General features: G+C 35.6%; 1 protein-coding gene across 1 annotated transcript in view; it reads left to right on the plus strand.

Moving 5' to 3' along the window:
- The window catches only part of LRRC9 (leucine rich repeat containing 9), a 147,163-nt gene that overhangs the window by 99,804 nt on the left and 26,655 nt on the right, over positions 1 to 20,704 (plus strand). Inside the window, exons 25-28 of the mRNA XM_043986519.1 lie at positions 5,885 to 6,015; positions 7,926 to 8,034; positions 10,067 to 10,206; positions 14,468 to 14,604. Of these exons, the coding sequence (XP_043842454.1) occupies positions 5,885 to 6,015; positions 7,926 to 8,034; positions 10,067 to 10,206; positions 14,468 to 14,604 (517 nt within the window). The remainder of the gene's footprint in view (positions 1 to 5,884; positions 6,016 to 7,925; positions 8,035 to 10,066; positions 10,207 to 14,467; positions 14,605 to 20,704) is intronic.

The following is a 20,704-nucleotide window of genomic DNA, read 5'->3' on the forward strand; positions in this document are numbered from 1 at the left end:
CCCATCATCTCCCTCTTTACAAGGATGAGGGTGGTTAGAGAACAAGAGTGTCCTCAGCACTAGTGACATATAGTTGATATATTTAACTTCCAATCTCTTGCCCCTTCTCTCTTCCCCTTGCCCATACCCCAGTCATCAATTTTTACCCTTGCTTTTTCCTTTCTTTACTTTTTCTTCCTTTTACTTCACAATCCACCCTTCTAGAGTATGGTTGGTCAGGAGAAGGAAGCTGGGAGGTGGATTTTAAGGACATGTTTGGTACTCACCTTGGGGTCAACAGTCCTGGACACTGGCATTGACTAGGAGAAGGATTTGAGACACATAATATACATAATATGTCAAAGGTGAGACAACTTGTGTTAAGTAAACGGGGGAAATAGGTCTAGATGAGATCAAACCCCATCTCTTGACAGGAAGTGCAGAACAAGGAAGAGAAAGAAATAGTCAGTGGTCTTAGATACAAAATTAATTCTGCAAATTCACCCCCAACAGTAGATTTCTTTTTCTTCACCGTATAATAGGCCATTCTTCTTTCTAACAAAAGAAAGAATTATTGTACACTAAGATAGTATTAGGGTCAGCATAAAGCATAAAAGCAATATGACAAATGGAAAACCAAGTAAGGCAGATTTGAGATACAGGGAAAGAACCACTGTTCTACTTTGAGCCTATGGTGTTGATGAAAGTTTTGGGAAAGAGATATTGAATGGTACATTCTTTGATATATCACTGAAAAGTGTTAGGACACTACACATATAGCAATCTATACCTGAAACAGTGGTAGATAGATTATTAAATCCATCTCTGTGCAAACTGTATCCAATACCAGACAGAGGGTGAAAAGGACATTGGGCGTGAAGAAAGCAAACATTAACCTGCTGTTATCTTGCTTACACAGAATTTCATAGCTGAGTAACACAGAGACCCCAGCTTTGTAAACACCGGGAGATTTAGCCAGTGACTAGTCTTTTTGTGCTCAGCAGTATTTCTGAAACTTTTGGCCAAGGCCTACCTCACCTTTTTTCCCCTTCTTTAATTTTAGTATTTTTCATTTTTTCAGTAACAAGTTTGGTTTAGTTAATCTGTCTCTCCTACTAGTTCCTGAGTAGATTTTCTAAATAAAAAGCAAATCCCTCAAATACATATCTATATAATCCAGCAAAACAAATTCCCACATTGGCCATTCCAAAAATGTATGTCTCTGTGTATCTTAAGTTCATTACCTCTCTGTCAGGAGGTCAGTGGTATATTTCATCTTCATCCTTTTGGACTCATGATTTATCATGACATGGAGTAGAATTCTAAATTCTTTCAAAGTTGTTTTTCTCTATAATGTTATCATTATATAAACTGTTTTCCTAGTTTTGTTCACTTTGCTCTGCATTAGTTCATGAAGATCTTCCTAGTTTCCTCTGAAACTGTCCATTTCATCATTTTTATTATAATATTACATTATATTCTGGTGCCACAATTTGTTCAGTCATTCCCCAATTGGATAGTTCCCCTTAGTTTCCAGTTTTTTGACTACCAAAAAAATAATTGTTATAAATATTTATAGGGGCGGCTAGGTGGTGCAGTGGATAAAGCACCAGCCCTGGATTCAGGAGTACCTGAGTTCAAATCCAGCCTCAGACACTTGACACTTACTAGCTGTGTGACCCTGGGCAAGTCATTTAACCCCCATTGCCCTGCAAAAAAAATATATATATATATATATATATATATATATATATATATATATATATATATATATCCTTTTCCTCTTTCTTTGATTTCTTTGGGGGATAGTGCTAGCAGTGCTCTAATGAATCAAAGGGGATGAAGAGTTTGTTAACTTTCAGAGAATAATTCTAAATTGCTTTCCATAATGACTAGATCAATTTCACAGCTCTACCATCAGTGCACCAATGTACTTGTTTTCCCACTGACCATCAACTTTTATTATTTTCCCCTATGTCATCTTTGTCAGTTTAACCTTAAAGTTGTTTTAATCTGCATGTCTATGATTATTAGTTATTTTGAGAATTTTTTCATGATTGTTGAGATACGATGAATTTCTTCCTTTGAAAATTGCTTTTTTATATCTTTTGATCATTTCTCTATTGGGGAATGACTCTTAGATTTATTGATTTGTATCAATTCCTTATTTATCTTGGAAAAGAGACCTTTATCACAGAAACCTGTTGTAAAGTTTTTCTCAGTTACCTGTTTCCCTTCTAACTTTTACTGTATTCAATTTTTGTGTGCAAAAACTTTTTTTTAATTTTATGGAATCAAAACTGGCCATTTTATTTTGCTTGATATCCTTTGCTTATCCTATGTTTAGTCACGGACTTCCCCTCCCCATAAATCTGAATGGTAATTTCTTCCTTGCTCCTCTGATTTATTATGTGACCTTTATATCTAGGTCATGTACCCATTTGGTATATGTTATATCGTGAGAGGTGTTGGTATCTGCCAGATTACTGTCTAATTTTCCTGGTCATTTTTGTTGAATAGTGCATCCTTCCCCCAGTAACTAAGTCTTTGGGTTTATCCAATCTTATACATTTGTGTTTGTTTGCTTCTATATGTCACATACCTAATCTGTTTCACTGATTAACCTCTCTTCTTTTAACATAGTACCAAATTGTTAAATTTTTTCAACTTGTGACACCTTTTTGCCTAAGAAATTTTTACATGACCCTGGGTATGTAGGTATATAAAATAGGTCTACAAATCAAACATTTACTGCCAAATTCTTTCATGACATCCACATTCAGTTACACAGTCCCTAATACAAATTTACATTACTTAATTTCAACTATGTCCTTATTGTCATAAGTCAATAATTTTATTCTTCTGTAATTGACTTTCTGTCACTGTTTCTATAGAAACTCTTCTATACTTTCTCTACTCTCCTCAAGGCTCTCACACACCTCTCCTTTCCCAATCTACTTAGCAGCAATCTCACTGCAAATTTTACTCAGAAAATATTAATTCAAGTTCCCTTTTTTCTACTACTCTACCTCTCAAAACCCCTTGACATCATCTCTTGTTCTCTCCTTTTTTAGATCCTAGTATCTATCTGATGAAAAGCTGCTCCTTCTACTCACCAAAACTCACCCTTCTACTTATACCCTTGATCTCATTCCCTCTCATATCTTCTGATAGGTTCTCTCACAGTGTTCTTCTTCTGATCTTCAAACTCTTCCCTGTATTCACATTCTCAGTTCTCGCCCATTCCTAAAAAGCCTTCATTTGGCTCAACCATCCTTTCAAACTGTTGTCCTATATCTCACCTTCCTTTCACAGCCAAATTCCTAGAAAAAGTGATCTACTCTCAGTGCCTCCACTTCCCCTCCTCTCACTCATTTCTCAACTTCTTATATTTTGTTTTCTATTATTTAACCAAAATTGCCCTCATAAAAGTTAATAGTCAAATATAATGGCCTTTTCTCAGTCCTCATCTTCCTTCACTTATCTGCTTCATTTGACATTGCTGAGCATTCTCTTCTGGATACTCTTTCTTCTTTAAGTTGAAGTCTTTAAATTCCAGTCGTATTGTTCTTTTTCTACTTGTCTGGTTACTTCTCAGTCTCTTATGTTGTGTCAACTTACATGTTGCATCTCCTAACTATTGGTGTACTCTAAGACTTTTTGTCCTAGGTTCTCTTAAGTCTATATGTCATCTCTAAGTGGTTTCCATTGACATCTTTAAGCAGATGGCTCCCAAGTCTATAAATTCAGTCCTTTTTTCTCTCTCAGCTTCCAGTCCCATATCACCAACTGCTCATTGGACACTTCCAACTGGATATCCCATAAACAGTTCAAGTTTAGCATGTCTAAAACACAATTCATTTTTCCCTTCAAATATAACTCTCTTCAGAACTTGTCTATTTCTATTCAGATTATCACCCACGATCCTTCCAGTCACTCCACCTCATCATCTCAGAAGCATCCTTGACTCCTCAGTCTCCCTCACACTCATGTCCAATCAGTTAAGTCATATTGACTCTGCCTGCATATCTTTGACATCTACTTCTTCCTTTCCATGCACACAGCCACCTCTCTAGTTCAGTCTCTCATCATTTCTCACCTGGATTGTTGCAGTAGGATTCCAATTTTTTGCTCAGCCTCCATTCTCTCCCCATTACAATCCATTCTCCGCACCTGCCAGAGAGCTATTCCTCTAGCACAGGTCTGATCATGTCACTCCTTTGCTCAAGAAGTTCCAGCAGCTCCTTTTTGCTCTGAGATCAAATACTAACTCCTGTGAAATTGAGATACTTTCACCGTCTAGCTCCAGATTACCTTTCCAGAGGTCAACATTACACATTATTTCCTTTCATGTGCTCTATAGTAGACAGTGGTTATCTTCTTGCCTTCCAACCTGCCCTTGTAGTCTATGGACCAACTGAAGTCAAGAGACCATGCTCTGGGGAACTTAACCCATTTTTACTTTGAAACTCCCTATTTTGGGTCCCATGTTATCCTCAATGGTAAGTATATGAGTGTAAACTGATATGGTTAGATGTCAGAGAATCCAGCCAACTCTAGTCATACTCACCATCCCTATGACTTCCCATGCCAAAACGGCATCCCTGGCTACCACTCTCTTATATGTACTATATCCTCCCATTTTGAATATAAGCTCTTTTCCACTTAATAGAATTTTATTTTTTCCAATTTACATGTAAAGATAGTTTTCAACATTCATTTTTATACGATTTTGAGTTCCAATTTTTTTCCCTTCCTATGACAGCAAGCAGTCTGATATAGGTTATGCATGTACAACTATGTTAAACATATTTCCACATTAGTCATGTTGTGAAAGAAGAATCACAACAAAAGGGAAAAATCATAAGAAAGAAAAAAAAGTGAAAATAGTATGTTTTGATCTTCATTCAAACTCTATAGTTCTTTCTCTGGAGGTGGAGAGCATTTTCCATCTGTAATGATTAGAATGACGCCACCTGCTGGAGACTTACTGTAGACGAGCTCCGCCCATGAGGTGAAGGTCTTTGAGGGCAATACCATGCGTCTTTTCTTTGGCGTCAGGAAGTGACATTTGCTCGTGGGGGAAAGAAGGGGGGAACCTGGCGCTCTGACTTGCCCTCTTTCCTGAGGACTCTGGTGGAGAAGGGAGCGAGAAATGCGCTCTCCCTCTAATAGATAGATGAATGTAGGCCTTTCTCTCTTTTTTTACCAAATTCTTATTCTCCTTAATAAATGTTTAAAAGTCTTAGAAATAACTTCCTTCCAAGCTTAGATCAAACATCATCTCCTATAAAGGCCTTTCCTGATTCTTCTCCCTGCTCAATTATCTTGTATTCATCTTGTGTATATTTTGCATTTACTTAAATGTGTACATCCCATTGCCCCCTGAAAGAATATAAACTTGTGGAGGGTAGGGAATCTTATTTTTATCTTTGTATTTCCTTACCTGCCATAGTGACTAGCATTAATAAGTGCTTGTTAATTGATTGGTTGATAGTTGATATTCAATAAATACTTGATGAATTAATTAATGAAGTTTAGCTTGACATGAAAAATAATAGGATATCTACAGTGATGAGATTACAAATCCATTTGATTGTTTGAAATTCAGTATTTAATGACTTAGAAGGGCACTTGAATTTTTTCAGTGATGATGATAAATGCACAACCAGTGACAGTTCTGTTTGAATTCATCTGAACTTACCGCCTTGAAAAGAAGATATTGGGGCAGCTAGGTGGCACAGTGGATAAAGCACCAGCCCTGGAGTCAGGAGGACCTGAGTTCAAATCCGGCCTCAGACACTTAACACTTCCTAGCTGTGTGACCCTGAGCAAATCACTTAACCCCAATTGCCTCACTTAAAAAAAAAAAAAGAAGATATCACTTTTAAATATATTCATTTAGGAATCTCCAGAGATTGAGACTGCAAAAGACTTGTTTGGTGGCAGACTTACATCTGACATGATTGCAGAAAGGCAAGGACATTCAAGCTTCATCCAAATGCAGGAATTAAATTGGACCACATCTAGTATCAGGTTTGGTCACGTTAAAATATTCTTTTGGGTATGGTATATATCCTAAATTATAAGGTATTATGATGAAATATTCATTAAAAATCCATTCTTTAGTTAGATTTTTCCATTCATATGCTGATTCAAATATGGCTGAGAGAAAAATAACTCAGTTTCCCTAATACTATTTCAAAATCTAATTGTTTTTAATGTGGGATGCACCAGAGATTGTTAGCAGCAGTGCTAACTTCTTCCAAATGCACAAATTACCTTTTATTGACAACTGTCATTCTTCAGAATGCCATTTGGATATAACAGTTTATTCTTCATCCAAAGAATGGGAAGAAGAAAAGAGATTGACCTCTTTGTGAGTCATTCTTTCAGAAATTCCTTTCTTTATTGCCTTAAGTGGACTTTTAAGATAGAATCTTAGGCAGAGCAGTGCACTAATAATCTGGCACTTGAGGGTCATTACAAACTGAAGTGCTTTGGCCAGGTGCAATGCAAAATTGTATACATGCTATAGATTGGGGAACAAGCATAATTCCATTTCCACAGGACTAATCTTTCTTTCAGCTTCCCCATACTCAACCTCAGTTTGTTTTATAGCCAACCTTTATAGGTGGATACCTTCTTATAAATAATAAGCCAACAACTTAGCTTTTATTTCTGTACTTTTATGAGAATTACTTTATTTGTGTGTTTTATGAGAGTCATCTGTTTTTCTTATACTAGAAGTGACCACTTCTGGGGTAGTTACTTTATATCAGAGGTTGAACAAGATCTTCTGAGCCTCATAGACACCAAGACATTGAGGGCAGTTCCTCCAAATTCCTAATGTGTTATTTAACCTTATTGCAGAAAGGTGGTTTTTTTTAAATATTATAATACTTTTTAAATGGAAAATAGAATAATATTATTTTATGTACAAGTGGTTTTTAAGATGCTAATTTATATTTTAATATTGAAATATGAAATAATACCACCTTATATTTTATGTTAAGAAGATCACAAGGATTTTGTTAGTTTGTTAAAGAAAAAGAAATTGGAAAATACAAAAAGCCCAATGTTAATTCTAAATTGAAGGAGGCAGTGTGATATCCTGCCTTGAATACTGGATTTGGAGTCACATGCCTGAAGTTGAAATTCCAGTCACTTAACCTCTGTGAAACTCAGTTTATTGATTTGTAAAATGAAGGGAATTGGAGTAAATAACTCCTTAAAGTTTTTTAGTCCCTTCCTGCTCTAAATCTCTGCTCCTGTTTTTATGAATATTAAAGGAAACAAAAGAATTCTGAGAAAAGATGACATTAAGTAAATTTAAAACTGAACAAAATAATTTCTCTAAATAACAGGTCTTATCTACATATTAATAATAACAAAACCAGGTTGCCCATTGTGGAGGACGCTGAGTGAAACAAATGGAACAGAAAAAGGCATACAGTTAATATTACACCTGCCCCTAAATTCATGAAAGTGGTTCCAGGTTTAAGCTTAAAATAGCTTTAGAAACCATGGCCTCTGAGGTTACTTGCTACCATTGCTGCATTAATCTGTCAGCCTGTGAAAAGAGAGTGAATCCCAGCACAATTAGTATGGAAATAGTTTGATAAAACCTGTACTATGTGACAGAGCTCTCACTAGCAGAAATCGGACTGGTTACAATTTCCATTAGTTTGGAAGAGCCTCACACACACATGCCCAGTGTGCCCTGAATTATTTAGCATAACTCTGTATGTTCATCTTTTGTTTATATACATTCATATAAAAATGTAATAGCTATGAGAATAATTGGATGCTTAAATTATATATATATATATATATGCTAGAAGAATTATTTTATGTGAAGGCTTTAATGAGAGATTATTTTATAAGCTGAATCTTCCTTTATTTTTAGCCTTGATAAAACGCTGTAATTCTTTTTCAAAATATAGAACTGTGGATCTGGTTCCACTTGATCAATTTCGAAATATATGCAATGTGAATTTGCAGAACAACAATCTAACTTCATTCAGTGGCTTAATCTATCTGCCTAATGTGAAGGTGAGTTCACAAAAATTTTAATTTTTGTTGCAACTTTTGTAGTGTGTTACTTCGGTATAAAACTTCCTTAAACTTCTCTTTTTTAAAAATAAAATTATTCTTATCACTCAGTAATGACAAATATATTTAGCTTTCTGTAACCATTTCAGTCAAATGTTATCTAAAATCAATTCTCAGTCTTATTTGAATGCATGATTTGTTTCAAATCTTTAAACATTCAGCAGTGGAATAGTTGTTCAGTTATTTCAGTTGTGTTCAACTCTTTGTGACCCCATTTTGATTTTTTGGGCAAAGATACTGGAGCGGTTTGCTGTTTCCTTCTCCAGCTCATTTTACAGATGAGGAAACTGAAACAAATAGGGTTTAGTGACTTGCCCAGGGTCACACAGCTAGTAAGTATATGAGGTCAGATTTGAACTCAAGAAGATGAGTCTTCCTGATTCCAGGCTTAGTACTCTATCCACTGCTCCATCTAGCAAAATAGCCACCTACTGGAATAGTGGACAGTATTAACTTGTTTTCATATCTTCTGTTGATCTCTTCTGTGTGCGCCAAATAGCCCAAAAAGAGACTCCACAATTTGTTAGGCCAGTCCCTTAATCTTACTGAGCCTCAGTCTATAAAGTAAAATTTATGCTGCCTGCTTCAGGGATCGAAAGAGGTGCAGTATGTAAAGCATTGTTGTGACTATAAAGCATTGTATAAATACAAGTTTTCATTAATATGAGGACCATGATTTGATTGAAAGAACACGAGTTGGGGTCAAAAGACTGTCGTACAAGTCCCAATCCTTCTACTTACTAGTTATTTGACATGATCAAGACAAACTGTGAGTCTAAGTTTTATCTATAAAGGAGGAATACTTATATCAAAGAATTTTTTTTTGAGGAAAGCACTTTATAAACTGTAAAGTACATATAAATGTCAGCTATTGCTACTGCTATTATTATTTCCATTGAAATTATAGGAAGTCAAAATTCCCAGAACAGCTATGGCCAAAGGTCTTTTAAACCTGGTAAAATTGTACTAACAGATTAGGATTTTAGTCTTCTCTGCATTAATCAGATGAATGATTCCATCAATTCCTAATAATAAAAAGTTGGGGGATAGGATAGGGAAGTTGGTCAGCCTTCTAGCATCTTACAAGTTGTTTACTTCATTAATTTGTTTGAACTGTTATGAATTTTGAAAAACATCAGATACACTTACAGTCAAAAATAAATACAAAAATACATGCAAAATATAATACAAAGGATTTGGGAATTATCTGCAATTTTGGATTTCCAGGAAAGGGGCCTAAAACCTACTCTTCACAAGGCTGCTTGGAGGGGTCCCCAAGGTATACCATTGTAGCCCTTTGTTGGGATTAGTATGTTAATTGGATTAACAAAAATTCATTAAAAGAAACAAAAAAATTATATAGTTGTTGTAAAAGGAATCAGCCAATATTAAAGGCAATGGGGAAAAAAAGAAAAAAGCAGTGGGGAAAAAGAGTCCTCTTAATTTGACTGAATAATGGCCAGTTGAGCTACCATTATAGACATGGACAGAGTATCATGGTTTTGGTATTAGAAAATCACAAAATATAATAAAGGACCTACTATGTTTATATTTTATTTATATAATTTATAAACAAAATACTTTCTTTTGATAGTTGAAGGTTCTTATAAGTTTAAGTTTAAACTACCTTTGATTCACAAAGTTGACTGCACCTTCAAAATTTCATTTTTTCAGCTAATGTTGATGAGTTAATGTAGAATGCCCATAAAGAAGAAAGGTTAAAATATTTAGTCTATATATTATAAGTATGATTTCAGAATTATATGCAGTGACTTGTATGTTAGAATTCATGATGTATCTACATGTAAAAATGGGCATTAACTGAAACACCAATATTTAAAGATATTATCACATTTCAGAATGATAACCCTTGCCACTTTTCACATTTGCTGGTAAGCAAGCTATTTTCAGACTTTAAAAAAGCATGTGGTTATGTTTGTAATATTTTATTTATATGCTATGCTTTGTGTAGGTATTGTGTCTCAACTATAATCACATAGAATCAATAATACCCAGAATAAAGCCTCAGACTCATTTAAGCAATAGGCAACTTCTCTATCAGAAGGTAACCTCAAGTGGCTATGGACAGCAAGTAGTACCAAAAGGAAACAGGTGCTGTATGAGCCTTTTTTTAAATATTAATGTTTATTAGATAAAGAAATGATTAGAAAAAGTAATGTAGCAATAACACAAAATACTGTTACTGAAAATTCATGTTTTAAAGGAATTTCACTGCCTCAAAGTAATATTAATCAGAAAGTACATTAAGTATTCACTGTGTAGAGAGGATTCAAAGAAGTATAATTAAAATATCCGTTAGTGGGTTCAGATTCCTGTTAATCTAGAATTGTATTATTCTATATCATTTCATTCATTCATAACTTCTCATTCTTCTTAAGAAGAAATACAAAAGTCAGTCCATCAACAGGGAGTCCTAAGTTACAGAATTACAGAATCTCAAAATTGGAAGGGACCTCAAAGACCATCCAGTGCAGGCCGTGTGCCTCAAGCACTTTATCTCCTCTATCACATCCTTGACAAGTGGTTATGCAGCCTCCACTTGGTGTAGTGGAGTGATAATAGAATTCACTAACTCATGAAACATTACACTTTTAGAAAGTTCTCTTTCTTATGAAGTTTTCCCTTATATCATCTGAAATCTGCTTCTCTATAACTTTTAGCCATTATTTATTGACTTCTCCTGTCTTGTCCCTAGAGCCAAGCAAAGCGGTTCTAATCTCTTGTCTACAAAACAGTCCGTCATTTATATTTATCCCTCCTGATTAAATGGGGTTAAAGTAACCCCATTACTTTAACCAGTCTTTGTATATTGCAATTTTGAATTTCTTGATCATCCTTATTAACCTGCTTTGTAAATGTATTTTTTAGTCCTTCCTAAATTTAGTCTTTCCTAAAAATGTGCTACCCAGAAATGAACACAATGTTCCAGATATAGTCTAACCAGGGAAGAGTTCAGCTAGGCAATTGATGCTCTCATTCCAAACATTCTCTTTTAGTAGAGCACAGGAACTCTTTAACTTTTTGAACTGCCTCATTAAACTCATATTGAGCTTACAATCTTACCAAGACCCCCAGTTCCTGTTCACATGAATATTTGAATAAATACATGTTTGCTCTTCCTGATATTTCTAAACCAAGTATAAGACTTTACATGTTTGTCATTTAAATTTCAACTCATTAGATTTAATCCATTGTTGGGGATCTTTGAGATCTTAACTCTGTTACCTAACATTTCATTTATTTTATAAATGATCAATGACTCCTCCCTATTTAATAGAGGTATACTCTGTCTATTCTTTCTTCTTACTAATGCTTGCATAATATCACTCAGTAATTCTCTGACTTTTACCAATTTTGGATTAAACATCATCCCCCAGTTTATTGATGATTCGTGCAAATGAACTTTTGCTATAACCTCAATTTTCAAATAGAAAAACTATTCACCAATGTTCTTGCCAAAAGCCTTAGATCCCTACTCATTTCCCTTCCTTGCTCATTGTTAGATATCCACCCAAATGGTAAAGTCTCTGTTTCAACACCTTCTCCTAGCTTCCAGTACACACATCATCATCATCATCCTTCCCTTTAGGGCTTAGGTGCTTAAGACTCAGTAAGACTGAGGCTCAAGACTAATGGGTGCAAAGTTATTAGCAGTATCATTGTACCTATATTATTGATTAAATGGGCTTTTATGAATTGACTTCATAACTTACCCATCATTTGTAATGCTGCTTCCATGAGAAAATAGTTGACTTCCAAATACTTGATGAAGTCTTTTTGTATATAATCTATTTGTAAGTTGCCAACTACTTGGAATTTTTGTTTGTTTATTTTTTTGTTTTTTAGTTATTGTTATCCTTAATAGATCTCCAGTTCATTTACTTTGGAAATAGTTTTAAAACCATTATACTCCTTAGTGACCTTGTTCATATTGAGTTTGAAAATAGGTATTATGCCAACAATTTAAGAATCATAGTCTATCAGCTAATATTTATTGAGTAAGTTATTATATGAAAGGCACTCTGCTATTGTGATATATATATATATATATATATACATGGAATTCACTTTTCTTATATATTTTGGTAATATAGTATAATTGTTTATAACATTTAAAGATTAAATTAACATATGAAAAAATGTCTTGACCTGAGGAATACAGGGGTTATTGGTTTCAGCTGTTCTTTGGAGTTCACTAAGTTTTATAAAATTTCTTCTGTTTTGGTTCTTTATTGCATTAATCTGTCAGGATAACAGGAACATAATACTTTATGGAAGTTTCCTTCCTCTTTCCCATTCAGAATGAACAATTTGAGAAACTTCCAATTTCCATGTAACTGGCCCAGAATTTCTGAGGAAGAATTGCCTCATATGTTTGGTATTTCTATATGTTTGGGTTTGATTGAGTTCTGTTATATATTTTTACAATTTTAAGATCCAAAGTAAATTGTACTGGCACATAGAAAATTTGAAAGACTGCAGGTAGAACTTTTTCCCTCAAAGATTGGGTCTACCTATTTCACCCAGCCTGGAAGTTCAGGGGCTACTTGCTGATCCAATCTCAATGTTGATTAACATAGAAACTTTGGCCTATTCTTTTTTAACATGAGTCAGTTCATCCCTCCTTAGGCAACCTGCTGGCTTCTGACTCCTGAAGGCTTACCCTAATTGATGCCAAACTTATACAGACATCTAGTTAGCATCAATCTCTCAAACTCAAGACCCCAGCCTCAATCTCCTCTGTTAGCTGGGATTTTAGGCATCTGTCACCATACCAAGCTACAAGTAGATTTTTTTTTACTCTGGCAACATTAATAAATTCATTCTTATCTTCAAAATCATTTAAATGTGTGTATATACATTTAAATTATAATATATTTTATATAATGTTCTTTTAGAATTCAAAATTATTTAAGGATAAGTGTGTTTCTGAATGTTATATTAAACATAGTTCTAACTTGAGTGATGGTTGTCAAAAGTTTTACAACTTAATATACAACTTAAGAGTTGTATATTAGGGGCAGTTAGGTGTCATAGTGGATAGAACACCAGCCCTGGAGTCAGGAGGACCTGAGTTCAAATCCGACCTCAGACACTTAACACTTACTAGCTGTGTGACCCTGGGCAAGTCACTTAACCCCAATTGCCTCACCAAAAAAACTTTTTAAAAAAGAGTTGTATATTATAAGTATATATGTATAGACATGATTTTTAAGATAAGGATAAATTTATTCATGATGCTAAAGTAAAAATTCTACTTTCATTTTTATTAGGTATCAATATAGTTATTGTTATAAAAATATTTTTACATAATAAATGTGTATAAAAATGTATATATATGTATATATGGAATGAAATGGACAATCATGTATTAAATTATTTCTGTATGTTGAGCCTCACCTATAGTTAGCTCCCAGAATACAACTAGAAAAGGTACACAGTTCCTGCTCTCAGAGTTCACATACTGATTGAGCGAGACAACACACATAGAGGAGTTCAGCTGCAAGATATAAAAAAATAACCCAAACCTTAAGACACAGCAGCAAAGATTATTCACAGCCCAGGGCCTTTAAGGTACACTTTGGGGAAGGAGAGATCCTGGGTGGAATATGAATGAGCAGGTTTTTAGGTGAGGCCATTGGGGAAAGGTATCCTTCTGTGGTTCTGGTACTTGTGCCCTGTAGTAGTCTCTGAGCAGGTAAGGTTTGTGCTGTGCAGAGGGGAGTATTAGAGAATAACTACTAGCGGTCATCCTATGGTAGAAATGGGTGGACTCCTTTGATTCCAGATACATGGATACATACCCTGCCTTCCTGGGTTTGCACCGTTAATTTCTTGGTTTGGGGAACTCCCAATGAGGAAATTCCCTCTAACAAAGGATAAGGGCAACTGCTTTGCAAATTACAGCCTTAAAGAAATGCAGTAGGAACTGAGAGCTGAAAGAACTTAGGAGTCACAAAGTTTTGGTATTTCTATATGTTTGGGTTTGATTGAGTACTGTTATATATTTTTAAGATCCAAAGTAAATTGTACTGGCACATAGCAAATTTGAAAGACTGCAGGTAGAACTTTTTCCCTCAAAGATTGGGTCTACCTATTTCACCCAGCATCCAAGCATCCAAGGTGGGCTCCAAACACAGATCTTCCTGACTTGGGAGCTTATTGTCTCACCACAAAAATATGCTGTTTTCTCTATCTACATATTAAAGGAGAGAGTAAGTTCTGAATGTTCAGAAAATGCAATGATTTCAAAAAACCAGTTTATATTAAGCATATGTAAGAAGTTAGTCTGTTTATGAGGCATTCTGTCTGAAGTTATGGCCCAGGGCTCATATTTATATATACTTTGCAGGGATTCAAGTCTTTCTGAGAATTTACCTCCAATAATGCAGAGTTTAGAAGTTCTTCATTTGGGCTACAATGGAATTTGTAATTTAATACAATTACAGCTTAACAGACTAAGAAATTTAAAATTTCTCTTTCTCCAGGGTAAGTAACAGCACTAATAATGTGAAATTAATCTGATTTGGTGTTCTTAGTTGATATTCCTAACATGGAGATGATAGATGTCTTAATCCTGTTGCTGTTGATCTCCTTTTCTAGGTCATCATAATTTTGAAAAAATGTTGTCCCCTATAGCTTGAAGATTATGAGTAGCTGGTATGACAGACTCTATTAAAAAACCATGTTCTTGAATTTTTATGGATCAGTGTTATGTTTAGGTGATTGTGGGAGATAGTTTTGTCTGTGATGATGATGATATAGTTCCAATAAAAGTTTATTAGTTGAATTCTCAAGGATATTTTGAGGTCTCTTTTTATAGAAGGGGATTTGTCATCTGTCAGTCCATGAAAGATAGAAAGCTTCTGGTAGTCATGACTTCCTGAATATGTAGCAGGTGCTAAATTTTTACAGGCTTCAGTGATGTGTTATATAGAGTTTCTACCATTTCCATTCATATTTGTATTTTTCACTTAAGTCCAGGCTCCTCAAGGATAACTATAGTGTGATTTCAGTAGCCCACTTCTGTATTACCATCCTAAACCTTTCACTTTTCATCAAAAAATCTGAATCACTCAGTTATTTGAGGGGTTCTTCCTTGTCACTATGTTTTTGGCTGAGTTGATGCATATGTTACCCATGGAGGGTTATTTGATTCCATTCTTGAATCTTAACAGTCTCGTAGGCTCCATTCAGAGGTAAACCATTTTTTTGTTACATTTCACACATCCCATAGTATATAACTATTACCACCTTGTTGTTTAATGATGTCTGTTTGTTCCAAAAATATTTTTGTGGATTCTTGAAATGTTCATTATGTGCCCTAAGAATATTTGTCAATATTTTTCTTTCCTTACTTTGGTAAGAAAGTATTAATCTTTCCATAGCTGCCTTGGTATGATAGCTCTTTCTAATATTGTACAAGTTTTTGTTAGAATACTTTTCTAATCCGTTATGGTCAGTTTTATAGTTCCCAAGGTATACATTAAGATGAATGTTGTAAAGATATTAATTGCTTTATGTGGGTTCTTCCCACTTAACTTGGATTTCAGGATGACTCAACATATGTCTCCTCATATTCACTCAGGTATTATAGCTCTATGTCTTGTGTTTGACCTTGAGACAAGGGTATTTATAAGTACTGTCATCATCTTTTGGTTCAATTTGACATTGCTGCATTTTACATCAATTGTTCATAAGACTGTGTTGATGGAAGATGGCAGAGGAAGGAAAGGCAGTAACCTTTTAGAGCTCCTGACACAATCACTCCAAAAAACTACAAATGATGCCATAAGAAAGTTCCTGGAGCATTAGAACCCACAAAAGGACAGGCTGAGATCTTTTCCAGCCAAAGATGGCTTAGAAGGTCAGCAGGAGGGAGCTGCTGTGCCAGCATGAGAGTGGAGCCCAACCCCGTGGTTGCGCCAATACAGATTCAGCCCCAGGCAGGCTGCACCAGAGAAATTTATCCCCAGAGCTTCTGAATTGGCTGCAGCACTGGCATCTTCTGGAACTAAGCTCACGGTCTGGTGAGAGGGTTGAGCAGTTTAGCTATATGGAGAATACAGGGGTCTCTTTTGGAGCTGAGGCAGAATTTGTTTGTTCTACCCCAGCTGAGAACCAGGAAGCAGTCTTGAGTGACTGCCCAGATGGGGAAGGGGCCCAGGCTTGCTGAAGTTATCAACCACAACAGACAAAATTTTGTTGCCTGGTTGAATAGCAAGTAGGCTTGGGGTTATTTACAGACCAGAGCACAGGCCAGGCAAGTGAAGAATCTGCCCCTCCTTAAATTGTACCATCTTGGACACCCTGAAGCTTGGGACAGTACATCCTAGAAGCAGTTCCCCACTTTCAGAAGGAGTTAAGAGTCAAGAAATAGTTGGGCAATGAGCAGACAGAGAAAGATGCAAACCATAGAAAATTTCTTTAGTGACAAGGAAGATCAAGGTGCACACTCAGAAGAAGCTAGCAATGTCAAGGTCCTACATCCAAAGCTTCCAAGAAAAATATGAATTGGTCTCAGGCCATAGAAGCATTCAAAAAGGACTTTGAAGATAAAAAGAGGTAGAGGAAAAAATGAGAGTGATGCAGGAAAGTCATGGGAAAAAAAAAGTCAACATCTTGAAAAGCCAAATGGAAAAGCTCTCTGAAGAAAATAATTGCCTAAGAATTAGGATTGAACAAATGGAAACTAATGACTTTGTGAGAAACCAACACACAATAAAGCAAATCCAAATGAATTTTTTAAATGGAGGACAATGTGAAATATCTCCTTGGAAAAAACAGCTAACAAGGAAAATAGATCCAGGAGAGACAATTTGAAAATTATTGGAATACCTGAAAAGCATGATCAAGGAAAAAGCTTAGATATCATCTTCCAGGAAATTGTCTGGGGAAATTGCCCTGATATTCTAGATGCAGAAGGTAAAATAGAAATTGAAAGAATCCACTGATCACCTCCTGAAAGAGATCCCAAAATGAAAACTTCCAGGAATATTATAGCCAAATTCCAGAGCTCCCAGGTCAAGGAGAAAATATTGCAAGCAGCCAGAAAGAAACAGTTCAAGTACTGTGGAGCCACAGTCAGGATAGCACAGGATCTGGCAGCTTCTGCATTAAAGGATCAGAGGACATGGAATATGATATTCCAGAAGGCAAAGGAATTGGGATTACAACCAAGAATCACCAACCCAACAAAACTTAGTATAATATTTCGGGGGTGGGGGGGCGGGAATGGGACTTCAGTGAAAAAAAGGACTTTCAGGTATGCATGATGAAGACACCTGAACTGAATAGAAAATTTGACTTTCAAATACAAGACCCTAGAGAAGCATAAAAAGGTAAACAGGAAAAAGAAATCATGAGGGATATTAAAAGGTTAAACTGTTTACATTCCTACATGGGAAGATGGTATGTCTAACTCATAAGAACTTTCTCAGTATTAGGGCAGATGATAGGAATAAATTTAGAGGGCACAGGTGGGAACTGATTATGAAGGGATGATATCTGTAAAGCATTTATTTTTTGTTTATCTTTTTTTTTTTGGTGGGGTGGTCAGGGTTGGGTGACATACGTAGGGTCATACAGTGGGTGAATGTCTTGTGTCTGAGGCTGGATTTGGACTCAGGCCCTCCTGGGTCCAGGGTGGGTGCTTTGTCCACTGTGTCACCTACCTGCCCCATGATGACATATCTAGTGTAAAATTGAGGGGGGAGAGGAATGCACTGGGGGAGAGGGAAGGGTAGAGATAGAATGAGGTGAAATCTCACATGAAAGAAGCAGGAAAGGGCTTATGGAGTGGGGGGAAAGATGGAGGAGTAAGGCAGTAAATGAGCCTTACATTCATTAGAATAGGCTCAAAGACCTTAATCTCATCAGAGTTGGCTCAAGGAGGGAGCTTTTGTACCTCCTTTTCTATTTGGCCAATTTGGGTTTTCAAGCTGTTGATTTTTTTCTCATGACCCCCTGCATCACTTTCATTTCTCTTTCCATTTTTTCCTCTACCTCTCTTACTTTATCTTCAAAGTCCTTTGTGAATGCCTCTACAGCCTGAGACCAATTCATATTTTTCTTGGAAGCTTTGGATGTTGGAGCCCTAACATTGCTATCCTCTTCTGAGGGTTCACTTCAATCTTCCTTGTCACTAAAGAAACTTTCTGTGGTCCTCCCCTTTCTCTGTCTTCTCATCTTGCTTGTCTTTTACTTGACTTTTAGCTCCTTAAAGTGGGGCACTGTTTCCAGGCTGCACTGTCACAAGCTTCAGGGGGGTCCCAGGTGGTATGATTTAGGGAGGAGCAGTTTCTTCACACACCAGACCTTTCCCTGGTCTGTAAATAACCCCAGGCCAACTTGCTAATTAACCAGACAGCAAAACTTTGTGTTCTGTGGTTGTTAGTTTCTGTGAGCTTGTGCCCCTCCCCCACCTGGGCCACTGCTCTTGATGGCATATTTTAAATAGGGAACAGTTTTTCATGTCAGCATCAAATATTGTAGCATTTTGTTATTTTATATGTCTGTAGTATGTGAATGAACCAAGTATGGAACTAAATCAAAGACTCTGGATTAATCAATAAATGTAAATGGTGAAAATCTTAGAGCACCTTTGAGTTATTTGTTTAATAGTCACCAAACAAGAATCACTTATCTTTAGACCCTGTGGTATTTCTTGGAACACTCTTTGCTCCTCAGCTAATTTTTTGCTTTCTTCTAAGTTTTGCACCTTACCTTTTAGTGATACAAACTGTGAATATTTTATATAAAGTACACAAAAACCTAATTGGCCTATACTCAGAGGGTCACAGGTTTTTCTCATCTCTGTTAATAAATAAGCATTGACTTTTGTTAAGAAAGATTATATCAGGTTTTCATCTGAGGAAACTGATGAAGTACTTTGTTAGTAATTCGTGTGCCACTCTGACTCATTTGAATTACGGATTTTATCTGGATCCATCATTTTCATCTACGCTGAAAAGCTAGTATTTTAGACTCCTCAATTAAAGTATAGGTCTCCTGTTACTTATTTTATTAACAAAAGGTTTTTATTTCTTTCTCACTTCATCCTACTTATATTCTCATTGTGTTGGACTTCTTGTGACCCAAAATTTTCCATATCTTCATTCTTCAGGGGATCTCTTTCACCTCTGATTTCTTTGCTTCTCAAACATCTATAGTAAAGTTTTTAATTGATGTTGAATTGTTTATTTTGTTCTTTGTACTACTTTTATTCCTTATGTCATTGCTCTAACCTTTTGACTTTTGATTTTCATTATTAAGAGAATATAGAATTTCTGATTTCTTTATAGATTCCATTTCATATGTTTTATTTTTATTGCTCTTGCTATTGCCTTTAATTTGGCAATATGGTCAGATTCTCCACTGTGCATGCCAACTCAATATTGAAGCAATATTCTAATATCTTTCTATATTTCTTCAATGACTCTGTCAAGTGTTTCTACCTTGGTGATATTTGATACCTGTCTTTAGAGTTCTTTGATAGCTACACCTTTCTAATGATTCTTCCTATGGTGATAGCCAGTTAAATACATTTTTATGTCCAAGTCTTGAAATGTTCTTATATTTTCTGACAAAAACTGTGAGGAAAGTATTTTTAATCCTATTGGTAACAAATGCCAATTTTTATAAATAATTCTCTGTTTTTGTGAAATCAGTCTACCAGTTAGCAAACAAATCCAAATTTTCTTTTTTCAGAATTCCAGTTTAAGTATTCCCATCTCAAAATCATTTGAGGTATCATTGCTGGTTTTGTTGTCTCTTTCATTATTAGGTACAGTATCTTAAATTTTCATTAAGTGAATTTTTCAGGAACTTTGGGTTCTTTAACTTATCCCTTTTCAGATTTCAGTAGCTCCTCAGTTTTATCTTATTCCTCTAATTTAAGGAATTATTTTATTTTTATTATTATTATTGCTCTGTAGTTATCATTGTGTGACTTGGAGCAAAGGGTTGTTGTTTTTCAGTCATTCAGTAGTGTCTGACTCTTCACGACCCCATGAACTTTATAGCACATCAATATTACCCATGGGGTTTTCTTGGCAAAAATATTGGATTGGTTTGCCATTTTCTTCTTCCATGGATTAAGGCAAACAGGTTAAGTGCCTTGCCCAGGGTAAGTGTCTGAGGTCAGATTTGAACTCAGGTCTTCCTAACTCGAGGCCCGGCTCTCTATCCACTGAACCACAAGCTGCCTCTAAAATAGTAAATTTCAGAGGTAGGATTTGAACCTGGGTCCTCTTTGACTCCAGAGCCAATGCTTACTCTTTTTACTGTACCATGATATGAGCAGAGAGTACTATTGATAAAATGTTATGTAAACCCTTTTCTTACAAAGTTACAAAATGTGGAAATGTTTAATTTTTTGTTACAATATTGTGTTGGTTCAAAATGAAAGTACATATTTGTGTCTTCAGTCCATTTCATGTGCAACCTGGATTACTTGCTTACATGGTCAGCATCATCTGCAACACAGCATTTCTAGTGGGAGGAGTGGGGAACAAAGGAAGAAGGTCACAAAAAATTGAGAGGGGTGGCAATGATGATTTGTTCCTAATATTATCCTGCCAGGTGTGGT

The sequence above is a fragment of the Dromiciops gliroides genome, chromosome 2 (assembly GCF_019393635.1).
Source record: "Dromiciops gliroides isolate mDroGli1 chromosome 2, mDroGli1.pri, whole genome shotgun sequence".
Classification (NCBI taxonomy): Eukaryota; Metazoa; Chordata; class Mammalia; order Microbiotheria; family Microbiotheriidae; genus Dromiciops; species Dromiciops gliroides.